At 38.0% G+C, this 24,257-nt stretch overlaps 1 protein-coding gene across 1 annotated transcript in view; it reads left to right on the forward strand.

Moving 5' to 3' along the window:
- Positions 1 to 17,852, forward strand: part of LOC100356714 (uncharacterized) — a 365,960-nt gene extending 348,108 nt beyond the window's left edge. Inside the window, exons 20-22 of the mRNA XM_051855131.2 lie at positions 624 to 830; positions 13,848 to 13,995; positions 16,838 to 17,852. Coding sequence (XP_051711091.2) covers positions 624 to 830; positions 13,848 to 13,995; positions 16,838 to 16,869 — 387 coding nt within the window. The 3' untranslated portion in view covers positions 16,870 to 17,852. The remainder of the gene's footprint in view (positions 1 to 623; positions 831 to 13,847; positions 13,996 to 16,837) is intronic.
- The last annotated feature ends 6,405 nt before the right edge of the window (positions 17,853 to 24,257 follow it).

Genomic DNA, 24,257 nt, shown 5'->3' on the forward strand with positions numbered 1-24,257 from the left:
AGGGTACATTGTATTAGACAATGAAATTGCTACCTGAGAAACCCTTCCAGATAATGCCCAGTGAGTACAAAAGTCAGGATTGCCAGGAAAGAAAAACAGTAGATAAATACAAGTGTGCAAAAACTCTGCCCTGTGCATTTCAGCCAACTATAGCATTAATATATCTTGCGCACCGTTTTGGTGATATCAGAGACTTAGCACTTTCACACAGTGCAAGTAAGTAAGAAAAAACAAAGATTTCTTTTGGATGGGAAAGTACAAACATCCATTCATAAAATCGTCATAAGCACTTTTTTTTTTATTTTTAATCAACACTGGCGTTGTCACAGCCTGCTTGATCTTCCTACTTTGGGTTAATATGGAAGCCAATTACAGCTTCATCTGTGTAGAATTAACTTTATGGAGCACACACCGGGGATTTGTCTATCTTCACTATTTAGAGATATGCCATAAAAATATGCGTAGAATGGAGTGCAAGCACTGCAGATGGCAGAGACTTTCAGATTTATTGTAAAATCATTTAAAATCGGTTATGCTCTTGCCAGAAGTTAATTAATTTTTTTCCTGTTCTTTTCTGGGCTGGGGGTCTGGGGTGGGGGTGGGGGGGCTCTGTGTCTCACTAGGTGGCAGTGTATGATTACATCTGGAAAAGCCCTGGCCTCCAGTCCAGTGTTGCCAGCTGTGACCTCCAGCATCAGAATGGAATTTCTGTGTCTGCGCGTGGTCCAGGAGATGTTACTTCTCATGTGTCCATATACACCGTTTATCCCAGTGGGTTCCAAGAGCTGTATCGCCATTTTCTCAGATGCCCTGGTGGTGCCATTGTTGAGGTATGTATCTATGGAAATATTTTGATGTAAATTCTGTGTATATTGCATCTTGTAAATATGGATACCTGTGTGTGTATATGTGTGTGTGCTTATACACCATTGCAAAGGCTTCAGTGTTACTTGGCAAACATTATAACAGAAAATTCTACTATGATAGGGGACTTGAACAGGTATTTTAGCTTTTGCCTAAAGAAATAAGAAGCCACATAGGAAAAAGATCATTTCTGCATGTAACTATGTCGAAAGAGGCAAGTGATAATTCAGGGTTCTCTCTGTGCTAACGTTTACCCAGTTAACATCTGTAAACATTAGCAGCCTGGTGGTGTAGAGTTCTCTGAGTCCTCTGGCGATTCTGTGCCTGAGGATCTCTTCCACACCAGACAAGATGCTGGACTTTCACTTCTCCCCCCAACAAATCTTTAAACATAATGTCCTCCATCCAAATCTTTACAAACATCATAAAAAGAGCATTTGGAAAAGATTTTTGGAAGTTATGTTTTCTCCAAAAATGCCAGTATTTAAGTGTAGTGAAATTGATTTTTAAAAATAAGTTATTTTTAAAAATTAATAAAGAGAACAGACTTCATGTAGTTCACAGATACAATCTAAGAATATAATAACATGTCTTTATTTCTTTCTCTCCCTCTCTCTCTCTTTTTGTCTTTCTGTCCTTCCTTCCTTAATTTTTGCAGTAACATATTTTTAGTTCATTTTATAGTTCACAGGGTTACTGCTCCACTAAATAGAGTTCAACAGGAACAAAATAGAAGGACTGCTGTTCGGAAGGAATATAGACCCAGGCCACACTTGTTTTATCACTTCTCAGAATCCACAACCTCAAGGCAAGCTGAACTCAGATCTGTCCCATTAGTGCCCGTGATGTTACACTATGAAATCTGAAAGAAAGTTTCTATGTGATGGAGATTAAAGATAGACAAGAAGGAAAATGAAGATCTATTTATTTCTTGCTTTCATGCAGCACACTACTAAATGTTTAGAATTTGAAGGATATTCCCGCTCCTATCAAACATTCCCTATAAAGTTAGCCATTGGTCTTGTTACAAAGTTGATAAAATCCCCTTGCATACAGTCTTGAGGATATTTCGAGTTGCTTAGTGTACAACATCTCAGGGAGGAAGTTTCTGCTTTCTGCAAAGTGAGAGCTGGTGACATTGTTTGGGTACCTGAGGAGCCGCGTGTGCATCTCCTTGGAAAAGTGCATGGCGGCTGGGGGCGGACTAGAATCCTGAGCAGGTCACCCTCCCCTCTCCCTTACGAAGGCGCAATGTAACAGGGAATTCTGTAGATTGTAGAAAAGCAGGAGGTGGTCAGACGTAACTGTATCCAAGGTCATTCTTTGGAAGCTTGGGTCGGGCTGAGATATTGGCACTTGTACATGTGAGACATTTGCTCTAGGAATTTCTTTGTCAAGCAAAAGTGCCAGAACTTTTCTTTTTTGTTTTTTTTTTCTTTAATTTGCATAGGCATATGCTTAAATCCGTGTGCATATAGTTCACTGAAATATGCACTGGAATAACAGACAGTGGAGATATGAGATGCCAGGGTTGACTTTCAGCCATAAACTATTTGGTAGCTCCTAGACCAGGTGAAAACCCAGGAGGGAGGTGATGCAGGTTCATGAGCACAGCCACCACCAGGGCCCTTCGATTGCCTCAGTTCTCCATTTGCTCCATAACCTTGGCTTAGTCATTTCTCTGCCTCTTTCCTTATCTGTAAAACTGGGTTATGAATACTTATACTACCTGGCTCACAGGGATTTGTGGCAGGTTAATGAGATAACAGCCTCAAAGTACTTTTAGCTCTTAAAATAAATGGTGCAATAAAGATTACCAAGTATTATAGATCATGCACAACTAAATTAACTGAATTTGTCTACATTTTTTCCCAGTACCAATAGTAACATTATGCTGGAACAACCAAACTCATTTCTGGGAGAACCGAGTGTTGAGGTAATAGATATTATTGACCTATGTGGCTTTCATTGCCTGGGTTTCCCACACCACACCATTGCCTTATGTGACAGTAATGCATTGATAGGAGCCTGGGCCTCACTGAATGAAATTCAGCCAACAGTAAGCAAGTTTTCTCCCTTTCCAGGTCCCAGCAAATGCTCTGGGGTTTGCCTGTTTTTTTTTTTTTTTTTTTTTTTTTTTTTTGTTTGTTTGTTTGTTTTGAGTACACACCTAGCCATTGATTTCTCTTTGCTGTACTTGATCTGCTTCCTTCTCTATGAAATCCATTCCAAACTGCATTCTCCTGTGTATACTTTCTCTAACATTTATCACAAGCAATAGAATGCATTCTTTAAGCGTATTGTCATTCTTAAATTGTATCTCCTGTAGAACAGGGACTGTAAAGCGATGCCAGTCACCGAGCAAACTGAGAATTAGGCAAATCTTTGTGGCACTTGTCTGGCTGTTCAGCAGTCTTCCCATTTTTGTTTATTCTGATCCCTAATGGGGATTATCAGATCTCTCCATTGACCTTTCACGCTACAGACCATGAAGTTGCAAGGGAGCACTCTTTTGCAACCTCTGTGAGAAACAAAATCCATGTGTTACCTGTCCCAAGATGCATGCTTTTTAAGGAAATGTCAAGTAACAGCATACAAGTGGATTATGCTTTCTGGATGAAACACCCCTTAAACTATTCAAATGATGCTTTATAAGAAGCCACCTACATGCCCTTCAGTTAGCTTTCACTCTTGAAGTCTCTAGCTTTGTATTAAGTAGTTAGTCAACGCTCAAAGAAGTCTATTGAATTGCATGGAATTTTGGGATTCTAAATTATTCCCTTGATTGGTTATTAGGCACCTTGAAATTCTTACCATCAATGGCCATATTGTGTGAATTCATGGAACCTACATTTAGGAATGATTTAGACATAGTTATACATATCAGTAAGTCCCTTTTGGTGTTTCGTTCAGAAATTATGATATGCAAAGAAACGGTTGTGTCTAGCCCTAATTTATTTACAAATTATATATGGCAGTAAATTTGAAGCACAAATGGTTGCTAAAATTTTGCTTCACTCTTATATCCTGAATTCTCATCTTGAAGGATGTATGTGGTTTTTAAATAGAGTATCTTGTTATCTCTATGTTTCTTTTGCATTCAACACAATTGAAACTTGTAACTAGAGTGATTCCTAAGTCTCTCCTAATTGTGACAATGGAATATAGGTCATATATCACCCTTTTCTGCTTCTTTTGTTTTTCTCAATAAAACCTTAGCATTTTGAATTTGAAGCAAGCTATTTTCAAGTTTTCCCTTGCTTATAACAATATACTTTTGGAAAAGAACAGTTTTTGACTAAACAGGTCAGATTTCATGAGTCTGGAATAGAAGGCATTTTGCTAACAATATTATCTATAGATATGTGTTCATAATGTGTTCCATCTAGTTTTATGGCCCACATTTAGGGAGCTCTTAAGGTGTTCTACCTGTTCTGCTTTTTAACAAAATTCCACCCACCACTTGTCAGAGATAGTCATTGGTTAGCCACTCAGTGAGTGCCTCTCCATTTTACTTTCATCAGTACTCTGGGCTCCATGAAGTTCAGCCACTCCACAGAATAACACATTGTTTCTTTGGTAGGTAGGTAGGGTGATCTTGAAGTATTTTGCAAGAACAAATTTACTTAAAGTTTTTAGTGCTACAAAAGCTAGAAACTCAGGCAAGATCATGCAGATTCATCAAGTCACAAATAAGTTTCCTGATCCCTGGGTATCAGTCGCAATTAAGAAAGTCCTTGGAGCATTAGTTGGAGTGGAATGGGAAAACGGTTTTTGTCATTAGAGGCGGTGTCTTCTGGTGGTCTGGGTGGAGAGCTGGGAGTCAGGAACTCAGCGATCACACAGAGGCTCCGCACAGCCCTCGCGGCTCTAGGCAAGCGGCTGGGTCTCAGGAGATGGGGCCTCACCTACTTTGAATCTCCCATCTGAAGAATTCCTTACCCAGGGCCAGGGGACACACAGCAGGAAGCCTGATTCCTTGTCTGCAAAATTAGAATATTAATACTTGCCTAATAATGGATTAACCAATTAGTGATTGCTAAGTGCTCCGCTGATGGAAAGCAGCAGGAGAAGAAAGGAGAAAACCAAAACACAATTTGATGATAAGATGGGTTTTACTCACCCCTGTGCTTGGAGTCCACTGACTGCACAGTGCAGACAGCAAGCGTAAAGACTGGACCTTGGCTCAATTCCCCTCGAAGTGAAGCTACAAAGTCTGCAGGAAACTTTGCATAAATGGGGTGGAGGGCAGAGAAGGAGCACATTTTCTCTTGAACAAATGAATTGCAGATCAAAACCTCACAAATAATCCAGAGCTTCTCAGTTTTGACTCATTTGTTTTAATTTCTTCCAGAAAAGGCTATTTAGTATATTTGAGAATTCCTATATTTATATTCTCCAATGACCAATTTGTAGAGTATACCTTGTACATGCATAAGACAGGCTGGGTAAGATATATACAATAAATTAGAAGAGGAATTAATAGAAAATATGCACCTACAGGCATTTGTTTTGCTGATGTCAATTGTTGATGATATCTTGCATTTTCATGAAGAAAATTATTCCATCGGCTTTTCCTTTTGGTAAAAATCTTTGCACTTGGGAAAAAGGAAAGCCATACTTGTGTTTCTCATTTGGCCTAGTTTCTGGCTGCTTTGAAGATAATATTAAAACTAATTCATTTACACAAAATGGAAGAAAGTCACAGTTTCACTCTCCAGATTTAGAACAGTAAACATTTGTTCATTACAACAGTACAAGAAGATTCAATAGGTCCTTGCGGTACACTTCGTGTATCTGAGTACATTGAGAAATATACATTGAAATAAAATGGCACTGGTCATATCTGCATCACAAATTACTAAACATGTCAACAACACTGATTTTTTTTGTTTTAATTTTTGGATTCAAATATATATATTTTCGTTCATTGAGTTTTTAAGATTTTGCTTGCTTGGAACAATAGAGACCTGATACTAGTTTGCCTTTTCTTTTCCCTGAATGAGGATGATAGTCTATTTTATCCTAACTGTAAAGGGTTATCGTTTTGTTACATCTAAAACTTAGACCTTCTTATAGACAACGTATTTTAAAAAAGGAATACCAGAGCAAGGTAGAATTCAATGATTGGACTAGTTTTAGAACATAATACCACTTATTAGACATTTTCCTGCCATCCTTCCATGAAAATACTTAAGCTGACATATTTACTAATCATTTAAATATGTATAGGAATTTAACTCCCTTCAAAAATCACTTTACAGAATTATTATTCCCATATGTATATGTCAAAATAATTTTATTTGTCCATAAACAGATGAATACAGCTTGCAATGAAATGTTTTGATTTTCACAAAAGTTACACAAAAAGACTCTCACCTTCATCTTCATTGATCATTTTATATGTTGTATTCATAAGCTTAGAGGAAAATTACAGTTTTATTTTCTTCTAAACCAAGCTCACTGTACAAGAGATTTCAACACAATGCAACCAATTTCAGACACATTTTCAGGAAAGCTAGCTCCTTTGAAAAGCTATTTCAATCACAGGATAAATTTTTAGTAACTACATTACTTTTATTATAGCTATATGTAACTTCCTAAAAAATCATGAAAAACTGTTTAGAGTGCTTTTTTTATATGCTGTTGTGATTGTTCAAAATATTTTTGACTAATATTCAGATCTTGACTAACAAACTGCTATCATTAAATATTTAATCTTACAAAATACTAAGTTTCTCTCTATCTCTACTCATATTTTGAGGTAAAAAATCATTAGTAGTCCTCTTCACTTAAAATTATATTTTTAGATTTATGTGTATATGAAAGAATGATCAGAAATATATTGTTGAAGATACTCTTACCAGTAGAATAATCTTAGATATCCTTTGAATCTCCAAATAATGGAATTTATGAAAACTACAGAAAGGAATTGTCCTGTTATTCTTTGAGAATGCTTTAGAAAGCCCATAGAGAAAAGGAATTAAATACATTTATTTTAGTTCAAAAAAGTTTTAAAATCTATGCATGATTTTTCATAACACATATTTTCCATAACTTTTTGAAGTTTCCTTCATATGCATGCCTTCAAAGAATTTTTGCACCAAAATAAATTTGTAATTTTCTTTTCCACAAAGCTGTAAAATACTCTTACATTCACATGTCTGCCAGAAATAATAGACATATGTATGATATAATGTATAAGGAAACTTCTCTTGCATTGTAAGTCTTAGGAAATGGTTTAAAAAGTATATTAAGGACAAAGCAGAAGATTCAAAAATAAGCCTTGACATTTGAACCAAAATATGTGGTTAAATGCCTAATATGAACATTACAGAGGTGAAGAATTAAATCCTTACTGCACAATCAGTAAAGATTGAATATTTTACCTTGAATAAAAATATGTGGATTATTAATGCATATTTTTTTCTTAAGTTGGATTTTGGAAAAGATGTCTTGAGGAGTAATCTTCTAGATGCAAAAAATATCCTCAGATTTCATTTTATTTATTAATCTTAATTTATTATAATATTTGGAATTTTTGAGTGTTGCTTCACAAATAGATTATCATTTATGTGCCCAAAAGTCAGTGTTTCAGATGATCGTTCTCAGAATATGCGATTCTTATTTTGGCTGTATTTGACAAAACTGTCCAATACTGATATCTAAAAAGATCAAAGGTAATTCACTTATGAAGAAGAACAAAATAAGAACAATTCTAAATATAATTATATTGTCTTATATAGCTATAAATATAAATATTAAGAACAATTGTAAATATAAGTATAATGTCTTATATAGCTTTATATAGCTATAAATACTTGGTGCACTTTATAATTGTGTAAATATTAACCTGAGAATTATCTGCAAATATTGATTTTTTTCTCTTTACAAATCCATACTTTCTCCAATATATCTTATGGAACAGATTTCTCTATAAATACGTGAAACACTTATTTATTGATAATAAGATCAAGAAATGTAAAAAGAGAAGTTGCTTAGCTTCAGTTATTCTACATAATTCTATCCTATCAATTAATTTAAATCTTTCTTACATTTTCTAAAGCACTGACATAAAATCCTGTAAGTATATTTTGTGTGCAAAGTCACATACAGTATGCTGAATGACAGTTAAAAGAATGAAATAATAACAGTAGCTTATTTTCTGAAACAATGCTGACACTAATATTAAATTACAACTTGGAAACATCTAGCATTTTTACCTTTATGAGAAAAGTCTTTTTACATATTTAACATAATTCCAGGGAAAATAAACTGGAATTATGTATAAAGATATGTACACTGTAACCAGAGCACATTTATATTCCCCTGTAGAATACTTACAGTGATTTCATTGCCAGTTTGCGTCATTTTCTAAAGGATATAAAATACAGCCAGTAAACAAACTAGACTCTAGATTTAAGGTGACAGTTGCTGCTTCAGAAACAATATTCAGATATTTAATCTTAAGAACTTTGAATGTTTTACAACCGAGCAAAGTACACTTTTACAAAAAGGACAGGACACTCTGCTTTGCCTTAGTTTTCTCATCTGTGACCAACATGACCACCACTACCGCCATCCAGCATCACGAAATCCTAGAGAATAAATCCAAATGCTGTCCCTTAATTCATCTAGTCACTTGAAGAAATTAAACCCTAAGGACTCTACTTTTTTAAAATGCAAAGAAACCTTTCTCTTCAATTGATGTTGATTCGATCTGTAACTAAAGGGGTGCTGTATTGTTTCCAGCTCTATTTTTGAAATCTACTGCTTTCATCTAATGTTAATAGGCTTCTTACACCTCACTCAGTTGGCTGAACTTCAGGTATAGCGATTTGAATCCTGTTAAGCAAAACTTTCACTTCTTTCACAGCCATGGTGGATTTTGCTAGGCCTCCAAATCCTGTCTTGTTCCTGTAGATGAATTAGTGCTATGAATACATACATTCTGTGTCAAGACAATAACAAATTCCTTTTGCAATGCCATTTCTACGTTATTCTTCCTCCCCCTCATTCTCTTAACCATATTTAAAACAGCCTTTCACTGAAACTTCAGCAATATTGCATTTTTCTGGCAGCAAGATACAACCTATCTATCCAACTCAATTGTAAATAAAACCAACTTCTTTTTAATAAGAAGTTAACTGTTTCTTAAAGCTTGTTGTATGGCCAGTGCCGCAGCTCAATAGGCTAATCCTCTGCCTGCGGCGCAGGCACACCGAGTTCTAGTCCCAGTCGGGGCACCAGATTCTGTCCCAGTTGCCCCTCTTCCAGGCCAGCTCTCTGCTGTGGCCAGGCAGTGCAGTGGAGGATGGCCCAAGTCCTTGGGCCATGGACCCCATGGGAGACCAGGAGAGGCACCTGGCTCCTGGCTTCGGATCAGAGCACAGGCTGCAGCAGCCATTGGAGGGTGAACCAACGGTAAAGGAAGATCTTTCTCTTTGTCTCTCTCTAACTGCCCACTCTGTCAGGAAAAAAAAAAAAAAAAAAAAAAAAAAAAAAAAAAGCTTGTTTTAACCAGAAATTTTTTTAAGAACTCCAGATACTTTTTTTTTTTTTTTGACAGGCAGAGTGGACAGTGAGAGAGAGAGACAGAGAGAAAGGTCTTCCTTTTGCCGTTGGTTCACCCTCCAATGGCCGCCGCGGCCGGCGCGCTGCGGCCGGCGCACCGCGCTGATCCGATGGCAGGAGCCAGGAGCCAGGTGCTTTTCCTGGTCTCCCATGGGGTGCAGGGCCCAAGCACCTGGGCCATCCTCCACTGCACTCCCTGGCCACAGCAGAGGGCTGGCCTGGAAGAGGGGCAACCGGGACAGAATCCGGCGCCCCGACCGGGACTAGAACCCGGTGTGCCGGCGCCGCAAGGCGGAGGATTAGCCTAGTGAGCCGCGGCGCCGGCCTCCAGATACTTTTTTGTGCCACAGAGGGCTCATCCGGCTCCATGCACAGGACAGAGGGACTGTATATGTGGTGTTGCTTCCACTGCTGCAGATGTCACCATTGAACACTAGCTCTGCACAGCCTGAGAGATCCGAGTCTGTCTCTGAAGATATTGTTGTCTCTGATTGCACTGCCAGGACTGACATGGTTGAATCCTATGCTTCTATTCTGATAGTTCACAATCATAAATTTTTAACACCATCATGATGCGAGCCTGAGTAGCTAAACCAAGTTGTCAGTAGCTTCAGCCTCAATGAGATGAAATGCCAGAACTAGTCTCTCTCCAGAAAAGTTGATTCTGACGTCTACTGTTGGACCATTTTTGTTGTTTTTGTTGCTATAATGGAGCAGTAAAATGTGGAGATCCTTACTCTGCCCTTTCCATTGGTGTCCATATTATTTCTTAAAGACAGATTCCGACAGTGGGAGTACTAGATGGAAGACGAGAATCTAGAACGATAGATATCTCAAGGTGTGAACACAGTATGTGCATACAACTGTGTGTGTGTCTGTTTTGTGCGTGTGAACTGGAATTGTCTTCCAGAAGGATGAGCAAATGTATAACCGTAACTCCGTGAAGGCAGTGCTCACCAAGTATTCTGACAGTCCTATGGGTATGGCCATGTAAATTATACTTTGTTTAATACATGGAGAACATGCTGCCCATAATATGAAGCCATGTGGATATAACAGCTCACTGTCTTTTTCTACCTTTGAAAGATGCTACATGACTAGATTGCTGTTTCCTTCCTCATCAAACTATGGGAATTTTTTTATTTAATTTTTTTTAAATCTATATAAATGGAACACATTTCACGTATCTCCTACATACCATTTTAAGAAACTAATAACACTTCACACCCCATCCTCCTCCATTCCTCATTCCCACCCTTCCTGAAAAATAATAAATATATATATATATATATATATTTGTTTTTGAGAAGCAGAGTGATGAGAGAGAGCTCCCAGCTGTTGGTTCACTCCCACGTGCCCCAGACATCTCCAGAGTCATCGCTGCTGCCTTCCAGGGCCCACATTAGAAGGAAGGAAGCTGTGGTCTAGACTCAGAGTCAGAGGTCACACCCAGGCACACAGGATTTAGGATTGCAACTTACCTGCTAGGCTGAATACCTGCACCAGCACAACACATTAAAGCACAACTCGGTCATAAGGTCTAAGTTGTTAGTAATACTTGTTTTCTAGCAACATCTTTTCCCCTTAATCAACGAAATTCGTAAATGAAGTATGGCTGCAATATCATGAGCTTATTTTTCCAACACCGATTTTTTAAAATAAATTGCTCTATTCAGACTGACAAAAAATAGTTATAAGATCTCCTTATATTCACATTTCTGTAAATGGAAAATGAACTGTTTTGCCCAGAATTAACTTAGAAGTCACAAATAAGTTTTTTTAGCAGTTGCAATTCATACTGGTTTTATTTTATTTTCTCTTCCTCAAACTTATCAGGTCAAAGTATATTTGTTAACTTGATGTATATCTTGTATACCTACAAATCATCTTATACAAGGAGTTTTCAAAAGTTCATGCAATATATGTACTATGAAAAAATGATGTATGGCTATCAAAATTTTATGCAAAATAAATTTATCTTTCCACCTCATTTTTCCACAAACGTTTTGAAGTCTCCTCATTTTTGGTGCAGCTGTGATGAGGACAAAGAGAGTAGTTATATTTGTGGGAACAAATTACCAGCACCAGTGTAACCCAGAAGGCCACATTCTGCTAGGGCGAGAGCCTGATGGAATACATGGAGGTAGGGGATCACTTCCAGGTAATTACCCTGTATAACTAGGAAGTTCCTCAAATCTCCAGCAACCGATACCACCCCTGGTGCCCTTTCTCCTCTTACCTGAGCACTCTGGACTCTTTAACGAATTTGTACTAATAAAAAGGAGCTACTGAGTAAAGCCACATACCAGCAATTCATTTCTTTCAAGGTAAAGTGATGAGAGAACTTGTTATTGTGAATCTCATTCTCAAAAACGAAGACCAGTTGTTAACAACAAGAAACATAGGAGAATATAACTTTGTCATTTTGGAATTCATGATACTGGTGAAGGCAAACTGCCACCCAAATTGATCACATTTCAGAAGTTCAGAGAAGAGTTGACACCCTGGATTTAAAAGCAAACTGAGAAGCATGGAAAAAGACTTTGAGCTGTAATTCTGGCTTGCATGTTTAGACAGTCTTGAGCAGAAATAAGAGAAAGCATCCAAGTGAATGCCAGTGTACACAGAATTTCTCAGCAAACTTAGGCTTAAGCAATCATAGGCAAAAGGTCTGTAATAAGTAGTAAATAAGAGATGGTTAAGAAGAATGACAGAGAAGAAGGCCATGGGAAAACACTAAAGAAATTCAGGTAGCAGTGGGAGACTTTGGCTCTGAGAAGGCATAGCCAGCAAGAAAAAAACAGGTGTCACCAAGGATATCTATTTTTCTTGACACTGCTTTTTTTTTTTTTTTTTTTTTTTTTACAGGCAGAGTGGACAGTGAGAAAGAGAGAGAGAGAGAGAGAGAGAGACAGAGAGAAAGGTCTTCCTTTGCTGTTGGTTCACCCTCCAATGGCCACCGCGGCCAGTGCGCTGCGGCCGGCCCACCGTGCTGATCCGATGGCAGGAGCCAGGTACTTATCCTGGTTTCCCATGGGGTGCAGGGCCCAAGCACTTGGGCCATCCTCCACTGCACTCCTGGGCCACAGCAGAGGGCTGGCCTGGAAGAGGGGCAACCGGGACAGAATCCGGCACCCTGACCGGGACTAGAACCCGGTGTGCCGGCGCCGCAAGGCGGAGGATTAGCCTAGTGAGCCGCGGCGCCGTCTAACTGCTTAGCTTTATATGTCAAATGCCTAACCTACTTCTGCTGAATCCCACAGGATATTTATTAACTCTTGTAAATGGGAATTACTATAGCAATTCTCACAGGGCTGAAGTCGGGATTTCAAGCGAGGTAACGAATCTCCTCTCTCTGTCTCTCCCTCTTGGCTATGTCCGTTCCATTCTCGAGAATGTTTTCCACGTACGATGTTGTCATTCCCATTACTCATTGTCTTGGAAGGTTTCCTTGCCCAGCATCCAGTAATCCAGAAGGTACCTTTTTCTTTAGCTGCTGTCCCTGAAGACAGCCTATGATGAGCTGGCTGTGTGATGTGCAGGCTCCCTGGGTGATGGAAGAGTCGTTCTAGAAAGAGCACCTGACTTCAACAACCAAAGAAAACCTTGTCGGGTCACAGATGTCTTCTTTTCTATCTGTAGAAATACATCCCTTTTCCAATTTACTTGTGGATGAGGTGTCCTACTTTCTCATCTGCAGGGCCTCCAGGTCAAGAGGTCATAAGTTCTGGGGAAAAACAAACCTTCGGCAAGAGGTTTGGAAATGTCAGATACCTTCAGGATGCTGGAGAGACACATGAAGTCAATGAAGTTAGTGATTATTATAAACGGCCCAAGAATAAACCCAAACTGTGTGTGACAAATGAAACAGGATGTTGGTGTGGTTGCTAGTTGTGCTCTGCCTTGTGTATATAGAAGGCTTCTCTAGGGACAGTGACTTCCTACTAAAAGGAATGCTGCTCTGTGTGTTCCCCTGACAGGGTTTGTTTTCTATGCTTTGTGTAAAACAAACGTTATTAAAGACAAAATAGAAAATCCTAGACTTGTTTTTGATTTCGACAATTTGGATTTCAACAGGATTAGAAAAGTTTGCCTTTAAAGCATATTTTAATTGCTAATTATGACCCTGTGTTCTGTTTTACTAAATATGTTTACATAAGCATTATATTTTGGTAGGGTTATAATAAAACTATTGTAAAGGTCAGAAATGAAATGGATCCATAAACCTCAATCATGAGCTTCTGTTAAACTGTGGGATTAGGATAATATGACATTTCAGAGGATCTCTAAGCTATAGTTTCTTCCAGGGTTGGGAAACAGGAAACAAATAACAGCTTTTGTCCATTCCTCTTATATTTCTTTCAAACATGGTAAGTTAAACGTCTTCCCATTTTATTGCAACTTTTCAGGTGTTTGGTGATATTGGTGGCTTGAAGTTGGTCCAAAGGGAAGTGATCACAGCTATTCAGGAGCGTATAAGTGAAATGGACACTGTATTGGGAGATGCATTTGATATAAAACCAGGAGACATGCAAAGAATGCCTTATAATAAACCAGGTAGGTCTTCCATTGCTTGAATATTTAACTCATTGCTATAAATATAATATATTTATATAAATATAAATATAAATATAAATGAGTGCACCCACTAAGAAGGAGTCACTGAAAGTGACTTCCTTATTGACTTCCAAAGGCTCTCCCCATGGTGCACAACTCAGAGGGAGAAGACTGAATTCGCCTTCCTGTTCAGCCCTACTGCCTCATGTGTGCAGTTAACTAAAAGTCCGTTTGGGTGTTAGAAAAAAGAGAAGTCAGGATCCTCACAAATACCTTTTCAGAGAGAATCAAAATCATCATCTTTGCTTAGAAAGAGACAGTTGGTGACTCTGGAGTTCAAAGAGGGACAGAATGTCATTTCTAGTATCCTTGTTGCTGGTAGTCTTCGATATGGAGGGAATGAAGGGAGTAGCTAAAGGGTAAGACTATGTCTATAGAAACTGCTTTATCCCTTCATTTATCTGGGAGTTTTCACTTTTTTTTTTTTGCTAGAAGAAACTATGAGGAAAAAAATGGAAAAAAATAAATAAAAACAAGAAGACGTCAAATCACTAAAGTGAGTTGGTTTTCAGAGCATACATCCTGTATTCTAAGATAGCCACGACAAAGCCCAGGTTGGCTGCCTCTGAGTTGGGCTCTTTGCATTCACCTCAACCCTTGCTAATAGGGACAAAGGAACAGATCCCACTTCCCAGTTCTGATAGAATCCCTTTTACTCTTTGTTTCCTTACTCTCATCTCTTTCAACTGGTGGTTTGGAATAGGATCTATGATTAAAAATGGACAATGAAGTATCAGAAGTATGATGGATCATAAAAGTCCAGCATCATTATGAGTCTTTTTTCTTCAGTAAAAACCAATAAATGACATGGGTTCTAGGCCCTCTGATCCTCCCTGGCTACTTAGGCCAGGACGAGCGAAAGTATTTTTAGCCACAGCTCTCAAACAGAAAGCAGTGCTTAGGAGAGGCTCAAAATTGATACTTAGAATCAGAAATCATGTAAACACATAATCCTGGTGACTTCTTTGATCTTCAGTTTTAATCATCGTGTCACTATTAGGATATCATCAGTTTTTCATAGGGAATTCACGTTCAAGTGTACAGGATGTGTTGCCTTTGTTAGTATGAATTAACATGTGTATAAACTCTCTGTTTTTATCTTCTACGGCTATTTTTGAAATACATTAATATAAGAGTACCTCAAAAAGTTTTTGGAAAACTGGAATGAAAAGATCAGTTTGTTGTGGTGCAAAAAATTAAAATCATCTGTGCATTATTTTTTTCGCAATATAGATTTTCCATGAACTTTTTGAAGTTCCCTCATTCATCTATTATCAGATCTGAATTTCATGGAAATAAGCATTCTAAGTGTGTTTTAATTGTATTGCACCTGTTTATCATAGTCAAATAGAATCTTCCTTCAGATACTTAAATTTCACTCCCATTGACATCCTTTCTCACCCCATTCTTTCAAATATAATTACCCATAGCTCTAGTCATCAGATATTTACCTTCATTTTCACTTAATAGCTTAGTATGCTAATTACACGTTTTTACTTTTTCCATGAGAGCATGTGTTACCTCTGGACAGAATTTTTTTTAAATGTATCTTCCTATTAATAGAACTGAAATAGTGCATGGTAATATGCTGCGGCTCAATAAACATTCACTGTTGGAAAAGTGACGGAGGGAGATGTGGAGGTGGGACTGGAGCACCTCATTTGTAGTGTAAGAAAGACTAACCAAACGAACAAAATCTTAGTGACAAACATATTAACGCAGATTCTATGACAGGCCTGTATCATCACAAAATATTCTGAGAAGGAATAATAAATGTGTATTTTTGAGTAGATTTCTGAATCTGAAGTTGTAGCTTATTTAGATTATTAGGTCACATTGACAAATCACATTAAGTTGGAAAAGCGTTTTTTCAGTGAACAGCTATTTGCTTAGCATTTAATATAAATATCTGCCAATTTCATACATCTGTTCATTTCTGTTTATAGTTCCCCATTTGATTCAAGCCCTGTGAGGACAAGAATCAATGTCCATTTTATTTACTGTTTTGCCACCAGTTCCTAATATTGTCCTTTGAACTACTATCTGCTCAGCACATATTTTTTATTTGACAGATGGAGTTAGACAGTGAGAGAGAGAGACAGAGAGAAAGGTCTTCCTTTTGGTGGTTCACCCCCCAAATGGCCTCTATTGCCGGAGCTACGCTGATCCAAAGCCAGGAGCCAGGTGCCTCCTCCTGGTCTCCCATGCAGGTGCAGGGGCCCAAGCACCTGGGCCATCCTCCACTGCCCTCCTGGGCCACAGCAGAGAGCTGGACTGGAAGAGGAGCAACCGGGACTAGAACCTGGAGCCCATACGGGATGCTGGCGCCGCAGGCGGAGGAATAACAAAGTGAGCCACGGCACTGGCCCCTGCTCAGTACATTTTTTAAAAGACAATTACATTTTTATTTGAGAGGCCGATAAAGACAGAGAGCTTCCATCAGCTGGTTCACTGTCTAAGTGCCCACAATGGCCAAGAATGGACTGGGGCTCAAGCCAGGAGCTGGGAAGTCAGTCCAAATTTTCTATGCATGTGGCAGAAACTCAGCTATTCAGCCATCATTGCTCTCTCCCTTAGCATAAAGTCAGAGTCAGGGGCCAAGGCAGGGATTAGACCCAGGTATGTCCATGTGGGACTGGGTATCCTAGCCATCATCTTAACTTCTGGGCTATACATACACCTGCCATACTCAGTACATTTTTGGTGGATAAAAAAAAAATGGATGACAGTGTGTTGACTGGACAATCAATCAATACTTTTTCCTTTTTCATGTTTCCTTTAGAAATTGGCAGCCCAAAGGAAAGACGAGTATAAAAGAGAAAAAACTCCTGAAGAATGACCATGGCCACAACATATTCTATAAGACAAGCCACCTGCTAATACATTATTGCAAAGCATGAGTTGTTCAATACCTGACAGCACAAGTCTGCCGACTGCTTTGTTGCTGTTGTTTCATATTTGTTTTCCCTGCCGTTGAACACACTTCACTGAACATTAAGTAGTAAGCAATAGGTTCAACATTTGAGTTTATCTAGAGCTTTTGTCACATTATGTATTGTATGGGGGTGTGGTGAATAGGGGTTTGCTGAGGTTTTCCCACGAATTCTCTTTTGGTTTAAAGAGCTTTTCTGATATTCAGTGGCTCAGTGCCATCTCCCAGTCCAACTCTGAAATGAGATTGTTGTGTTGTCTACTTCAGAAAGAAGTGCTACATTTGCACTGGGATCAAAAGAACCTTTTCAGTCTGAACTTTTCTGGATGTAGATGTACAGTGAGATTTTAAAGGAAAACAGAGGGAAAAAGGAACTTTTTAATTCTTATTAATTCCTCCTATTTTCTGTGACCCTTTATGGACCAGAAATAATAATTCTGTGAAAATGTCTTGATGAGGATAGTTTTTACAATCAGACTGTTTGCAAGAGCCTTGAATATTAATAGAGGCACCAGCATAAAATTCCTTTAAGTAGTAAACATTTATTTACACCGTATGAAACCATACCCAAAATTCAAGATAAGTTTCTGGGACATTAAAATCTGCCAATTTAGTCATCAGTGTTCTTCATGTGGTAAAGATAACTTATAGTACTAATAATTATCTTCCAAAAATCTACTAGTAATACGATATCTGTAAACTCATGCATCTTTCTCAATCATTTCATTGGTAGCTTCATATCTAGTACTATATTTGGTTACTAATTGACTTTCTCATTCATAATGATATTTTCCCATTTAGAAAACATGTAATAAAAATATGACTGCAATGGAAAACCTTAAATAAAAATTACTTTCATAGATCATTTTGTAAGTAGCTACTGTGTTCTTATTTCCCAAATAGGTTATTCATGTGAAACTCTATTATATAAAGAATAAAAATATAAATAAGAATTAAAAATTTACATGCTGCTGTACATTTTAAAGTGAAATCTATTAAATGTTCTTTGTATTAACTTCAGTGACAATAGATAGATTACACTAAGTGTCAGTTAAGCAATGGATGAAAAATGAGTGATTTTCATCATTCAGTTAAATATGGTGCTAAGTGGTATGTGCTAGCATTAAAAGCAAATTACTTATCACTTCAACAATCACAGCATGAAAGCATCCAGTGTTCCTTGGTTCTCAATTTTATTAAATAAATCAACTGATAATGCTTGGATAAGCAGAAGACAAAGGCTTCATGACATTATGGTGTTTCTGTTCCATAAATACATAATCAAGATACATCTAAAAAATCTTTATATATATATATATATATATATATAATAAAACATTTTATATTTTCTTTTTTAAACCTTTTTAATTGAAATTTAATTTTTTTAACTTTTATTTAGTAAATATAAATTTCCAAAGTACAGCTTATGGATTACAATGGCTCCCCCCCTCCATAATTTCCCTCCCACTCGCATCCCTCCCATCTCCTGCTCCCTCTCCCATTCCATTCACATCAAGATTCATTTTTTTTAAAATTTTTTTTGACAGGCAGAGTGAACAGTGAGAGAGAGAGACAGAGAGAAAGGTCTTCCTTTGCCGTTGGTTCACCCTCCAATGGCCGCCACTGCCGGCGCACCGGGCTGATCCGATGGCAGGAGCAAGGTACTTCTCCTGGTCTCCCATGGGATGCAGGGCCCAAGCACTTGGGCCATCCTCCACTGCACTCCCTGGCCACAGCAGAGAGCTGGCCTGGAAGAGGAGCAACTGGGACAGAATCCGGCGCCCCGACCGGGACTAGAACCCGGTGTGCTGGCCCCGCAAGGCAGAGAATTACCCTAGTGAGCCGTGTTGCCGGCAAGATTCATTTTCAATTCTCTTTATATACAGAAGATTGATTTAGTATATATTAAGTAAAGATCTCATCAGTTTGCACCCACACAGAAACACAAAGTGAAAAATACTGTTTCAGTACTAGTTATAGCATTACTTCACATTGGACAACACATTAAGGACAGATCCCACATGAGGAGTAAGTACACAGTGACTCCTGTTGTTGACTTAACAATTTGACACTCTTGTTTATGGCGTCAGTAATCTCCCTAGGCTCTAGTCATGAGTTGCCAAGGCTATGGAAGCCTTTTGAGTTCACCGACTTCGATCTTATTCCGACAGGGTCATAGTCAAAGTGGAAGTTCTCTCCTCCCTTCAGAGAAAGGTACCTCCTTCTTTGATGGCCCCATTCTTTTCACTGGGATCTCACTTGCAGAGATCTTTCATTTAGGTCTTCTTTTTTTTCTTTTTTTCCAGGGTGTCTTGGCTTTCCGTGCCTAAAATACTCTCATGGGCTCTTCAGCCAGATCCAAATGCCTTAAGGGCTGATTCTGAGGCCAGAGCGCTATTCAGGACATCTGCCATTCTGCTGTGTATCCCGCTTCCCATGATGGATCGTTCTCTCCCTTTTTGATTCTATCAGTTGTTATTGGCAGACACTAGTCTTGTTTGTGTGATCCCTTTGATTCTTAGACCTATCAGTGTGATCAATTGTGAACTGCAATTGATCACTTGGACCAGTGAGATGGCATTGGTACATGCCACCTTGATGGGATTGTATTGGAATCCCTTGGCACATTTCTAACTCCACCATTTGGGGCAAGTTCGATTGAGCATGTCCCAAATTGTATATCTCCTCCCTCTCTTATTCCCACTCTTATATTTAACAGGGATCACTTTTCAGTTAAAATTTAAACACCTAAGAATAATTGTGTGTTAATTACAGAGTTCAATCAATAGTACTAGAACAAAAAAATACTAAAAGGGATAAAGTATTACATTGTACATCAACAGTCAGGACAAGGGCTGATCAAGTCACTGTTTCTCATAGTGTCCATTTCATTTGCAACAAGATGGAGGAATCTGGAAAACATTATGCTGAGTGAATTAAGCCAGTCCCTTTTGGGACAAATATCATATGTTCTCCCTGATCGGCAACAACTAACTGAGCACCAAAGGGGAAACCTGTTGAAGTGAAATGGACACTATGAGAAAAACATTTTATATTTTCATCATTAAGAATTCACACACATACACAACTTATATGTCTATATATACATATACACACACGACAATACTAACAAATGTGGTAAAATGGAATTAAAAGATAAATTTATTGTGGAACAAAGAATTCAAGTTGACCTAGTTACAATAATTTATGTGGAACACAAATCATTTTTACTGTTTTACTTCCAGCTTGCCTTCTAACTTAATTTTAAACACCTCTATAGTTGAGAAAATATCTCCATTCCAAACAAGAGCACTTAAGACTAGGATGGGCCAGCGCTGTGGCGTAGTGTGTAAAGCTGTCCCCGGTAGTGCAGGCATCCCATATGGGCGCCGGTTCGAGTCCTGGCTGCTCCAATTCCAATCCAGCTCTGTGCTATAACCTGGGAAAGCAGTAAAAGATGGCCCAAGTTCTTGGAATCCTGCACCAGCATGGGAGACCCAAAGGAAGCTCTTGGCTCCTGGCTTCAGATCTGCGCTGCTCTGGACGTTGCAGCCAATTGGGGAGTGAACCAGCAGATGGAAGACTCTCTCTCTCTCTCTCTCTGCCTCTCCTTCTCTCTGTGTATAACTCTGACTTTCAAATAAATAAATAGATATATCTTAAACAAAAAAAAGACTAGTAAATCCTTTCACTAGTTTGAAATAACTGCTGGATGGAGGTTCTGCTTGATCTTGTACATTTGCATCTAACAGAATAGACTAGAATTTAGAGTTCTCTCTCATGGATTTCTTTAATCTGTTCAGATCTGGGAGAAGCAGGAATTCTTTCCTAAAATAGGACAAATTCCTTAAGGACAATCTTACTAATGTGCAGGGCAAAGTAGATGCTCAATGGATGCATGGATGTAGAAATAAATGAGATAGTGTGACACAGTGATTAAGAGCTGAGGCTCTGGAGTTAGATTCAAGATGAGATCCTACCTGATTGCTTACTATCTATGTGAGTTGGACAAGTTATAAACCTCACGGACAGATGTCAAAGAGCATTTGTTAACTCTGTGATGTAATTGGGTGTGCATACACGATTTCAGGCTTGCATGGGTGGAGAGAAGATCTGCAAAACCTGCACATCTACTGCATTTGCCCACTCCACTGTTGGAGAAAGGAAACCGTGCATTGGCCGCTTTGTCCTAGGCTGATCACCTCAGATGTGAGGGCTGTATGGTCAGGAAGGTAACTTAAAACAGCATAAGGTGTGCTCCGGGAGACAGAGTATGAAGAGCCGATACATCAGAGGTTCCTGTTCTTCTGAAACTGACTTTATTCTTTCTGTTCAACTGTCCTTTGAATGGTCTTGGCTACCCATTTTGGTGTCCAACTAATTTTATACTCAATGTTGGAAGAGAACATTGTTGCGTAATAGTTCCCGTCCATGAAGGTTCTGAAGGTTGTCTCAACCAATGTCTCTTGTGGGGTTTTATCAGTGTTCTCTTCATAGTGCTGTTGTGAGAAACAACCGGGATGATGGAGCGAATGTGTGAGCTATTTTGATTGGTTAGACAATTTAATGAGTGAAAGAAGAGAAGGGAAAAGGGATAGGGAAGCAAGAAACAATTGGAAAATGGAACGAAAGAAGAAAGGGAAAGAGGAATGAAACAATGTATTTCTAGATGTAAGGTTATTGAACCAGTGGGTAATGTATTTAAAATGTTTTAAATGTACAAATTTTACTTCCAAATACTGTACGTATTTCCACTTCCAGCACAAATGGTAAATGATACACTCTCTTTCTCCTGACTATGGCTACTAATGGCCATTAATAATATTTTCTTATCAAAAATGTAAAAAATTTGATTTGAAAGGGTATTTATTTTTCATGATTAATGAATATTTATAATTTCAACTATTATATCTTAATTTCTTATTTATTAATAATAGCTCCTTATATATTAAGTGCAGAAAATACTTTGTATATATAAGTAAGCTCCAAAACCATTCATGGAAAATAGATTTAAAAGATAAGCTAATTTGTTGTGAAAAATTGAAATCCATTCATATGAGTGTTCTTCAAGAAGTTCATGACCAGTAAGCATTATGAAAAAAGCCATGGGTGGACTTAAAAAGTTCGCACCAATATGAATTTATTTTTAATTCTATCTTCCATGAACTTTTTAAAGTATTCTTGTAGTATATGTCACAGCTTATACCAAAATTGTCAATTGCATAGTTTGTTTTAATGCATGCTTTAGTATGAATAAGTTCTAAGTTTTTAGTGCAGTTTAATCTGTAAAGTTTTCCCTTATTGTCTTAACATAGTGTATCAGTTTATTATCACCATGATACTTAGAAATGTCACTTTTATTATATAATGACATTTAGGTAATATTTTCCATTGGAAAATGTTGATATTCCATTGACTTATTGTTTGTCCTACTGCTAATAGCGGATTCACTTACTTAGTGTAGTTTATTGATGAATCAAAGTTATGCTAACACACTAGTAAGAAAAATTGGCTGATAACATGGGAAGAATGAGAATAAAGGGAAGAGAACTCAATGTGAAGAGGACTATTGGACTTAGGTAATGGACACTGAAAGTTAATTAAATACCACTGTTCTCTGCTTTTGAAGATGTTCTCAAATGTTCATAGTTATAAGGTAATAGTCCTTCCCCCACCCCCTACCGCACCCCATAGCATGGTGTGACAGGTTAAGCCAATCCTTTTAATGCCAGTTTCAGTCCTGGCTGCTTGACTTCTTTTCCAGTGACCTGAGAAAGTAGCAGAAGATGAACCAAGTACTTGGAGCTCCTGGCACCCATGTGGAAGACCTGGATGAAGTTGCTGGCTCCTGTCTTGGCTTGTGCCTCCATTTAGAAAGTGAACCAATAGATGGAAGACCTCTCTGACTCCCTGTCTCTTTGTCTGTGTCTGTCTCTCTCTCTCTTCATTTCTCTACTTCTCTTTCACCCTACATTTCATATACATGAATACATAATGAAAAAGGAAATAACAGGACAAGATATGTAGGCAACAGCTGTGATAAAATATTATGTATCCAATAATGCTACATTTCCAAAGAACAAAGATGATATAAGGAAAGGATAAAAATGTAATGTGGAATAAAAAAGATGATATTGACATATGAAAAAATATATTTTATAAAGTTAATTGAAAATAGATCATAGTAAAAAATAAGAATGAGAATAGGAGAGGGAGGAGGAAGAAGGGTAGGAGTGTGGGTGGGAGGGCGGATAGGGTGGGAATACTATGTTCCTAAATTTCTATTTATGAAATGCATGAAGTTTCTATACCTTAACTGAAACTTTTCTGGGTAAAAAAATGAATAAAAATACATATTGCTTAGAGTGAATTTGAAGGAATATATAATGGCTATCTGTGGATGCTGAAATAATACATATTTTAGTTTTGTTTTCATAAGCTATTTTGTGCTTTCCACTATCTCTACAATGAGCTCATGGTACTCTTATAATCAGTGCTGAAACAACAAATGTAATTCAGAGCTCTAAAACCACGGAAGGAATAAATAAAAATCATATTCATGAACATTACCTGTATAGGGAGGCATCTGGTAGTGTTATTCTAAAAACCTTTTAGGAGACAACACCTCTGTGAAACAGTTACAGAAGCTGTGAATAGTTGACAAGCTTAGAATAAAAGATAATAGAATGAGATACAAAGGAAGATGAATGGAGTTGAAAGGTTAAAGAAAACTAAATTGTAATTGCACAGTTAAAAGACACCTCAGAAACTTTAAGGGCAGATTTGATGCTGCAGAAAATCAAATCATGCCAATTCCATTCACTCTCCCTGCAGCCTACCACTTCGTGTCTTCCTAATTCCCTCTAGAACCTGACTCTGACAGTCCTTCAACTCCATAGCATATACTGTATTCATAGGCTCCATCACCTTTTCCCTGGTTCATTACGCTTTGTGCTCTTTCTCCTTAACCAGTTTATTTTTCATTCTCAACCACTATCAAAACTCCCTTACTTACATCTTCTTGCTTCTCTGTCACCCCACGTTTCCTTCTTATTGCTTGGAGAAACCAAAGACCTTTTTGAACCTCCCTTGCCTAATTTGTGCTTGCTTATGATTAAACACAGCTGTAGAAAAATAGACTTTATCTCTGACTAATCTTACTTTAAATTTATGATGCTGGATCTTAAATGGCCTTTAATATTTCCTGATAACCATATTCTATGTTTGAATTTCATTTGCCTTCCCACTATCCTTTATGACTATGTCACGT

The sequence above is a fragment of the Oryctolagus cuniculus genome, chromosome 5 (assembly GCF_964237555.1).
Source record: "Oryctolagus cuniculus chromosome 5, mOryCun1.1, whole genome shotgun sequence".
NCBI classification, from domain to species: Eukaryota; Metazoa; Chordata; class Mammalia; order Lagomorpha; family Leporidae; genus Oryctolagus; species Oryctolagus cuniculus.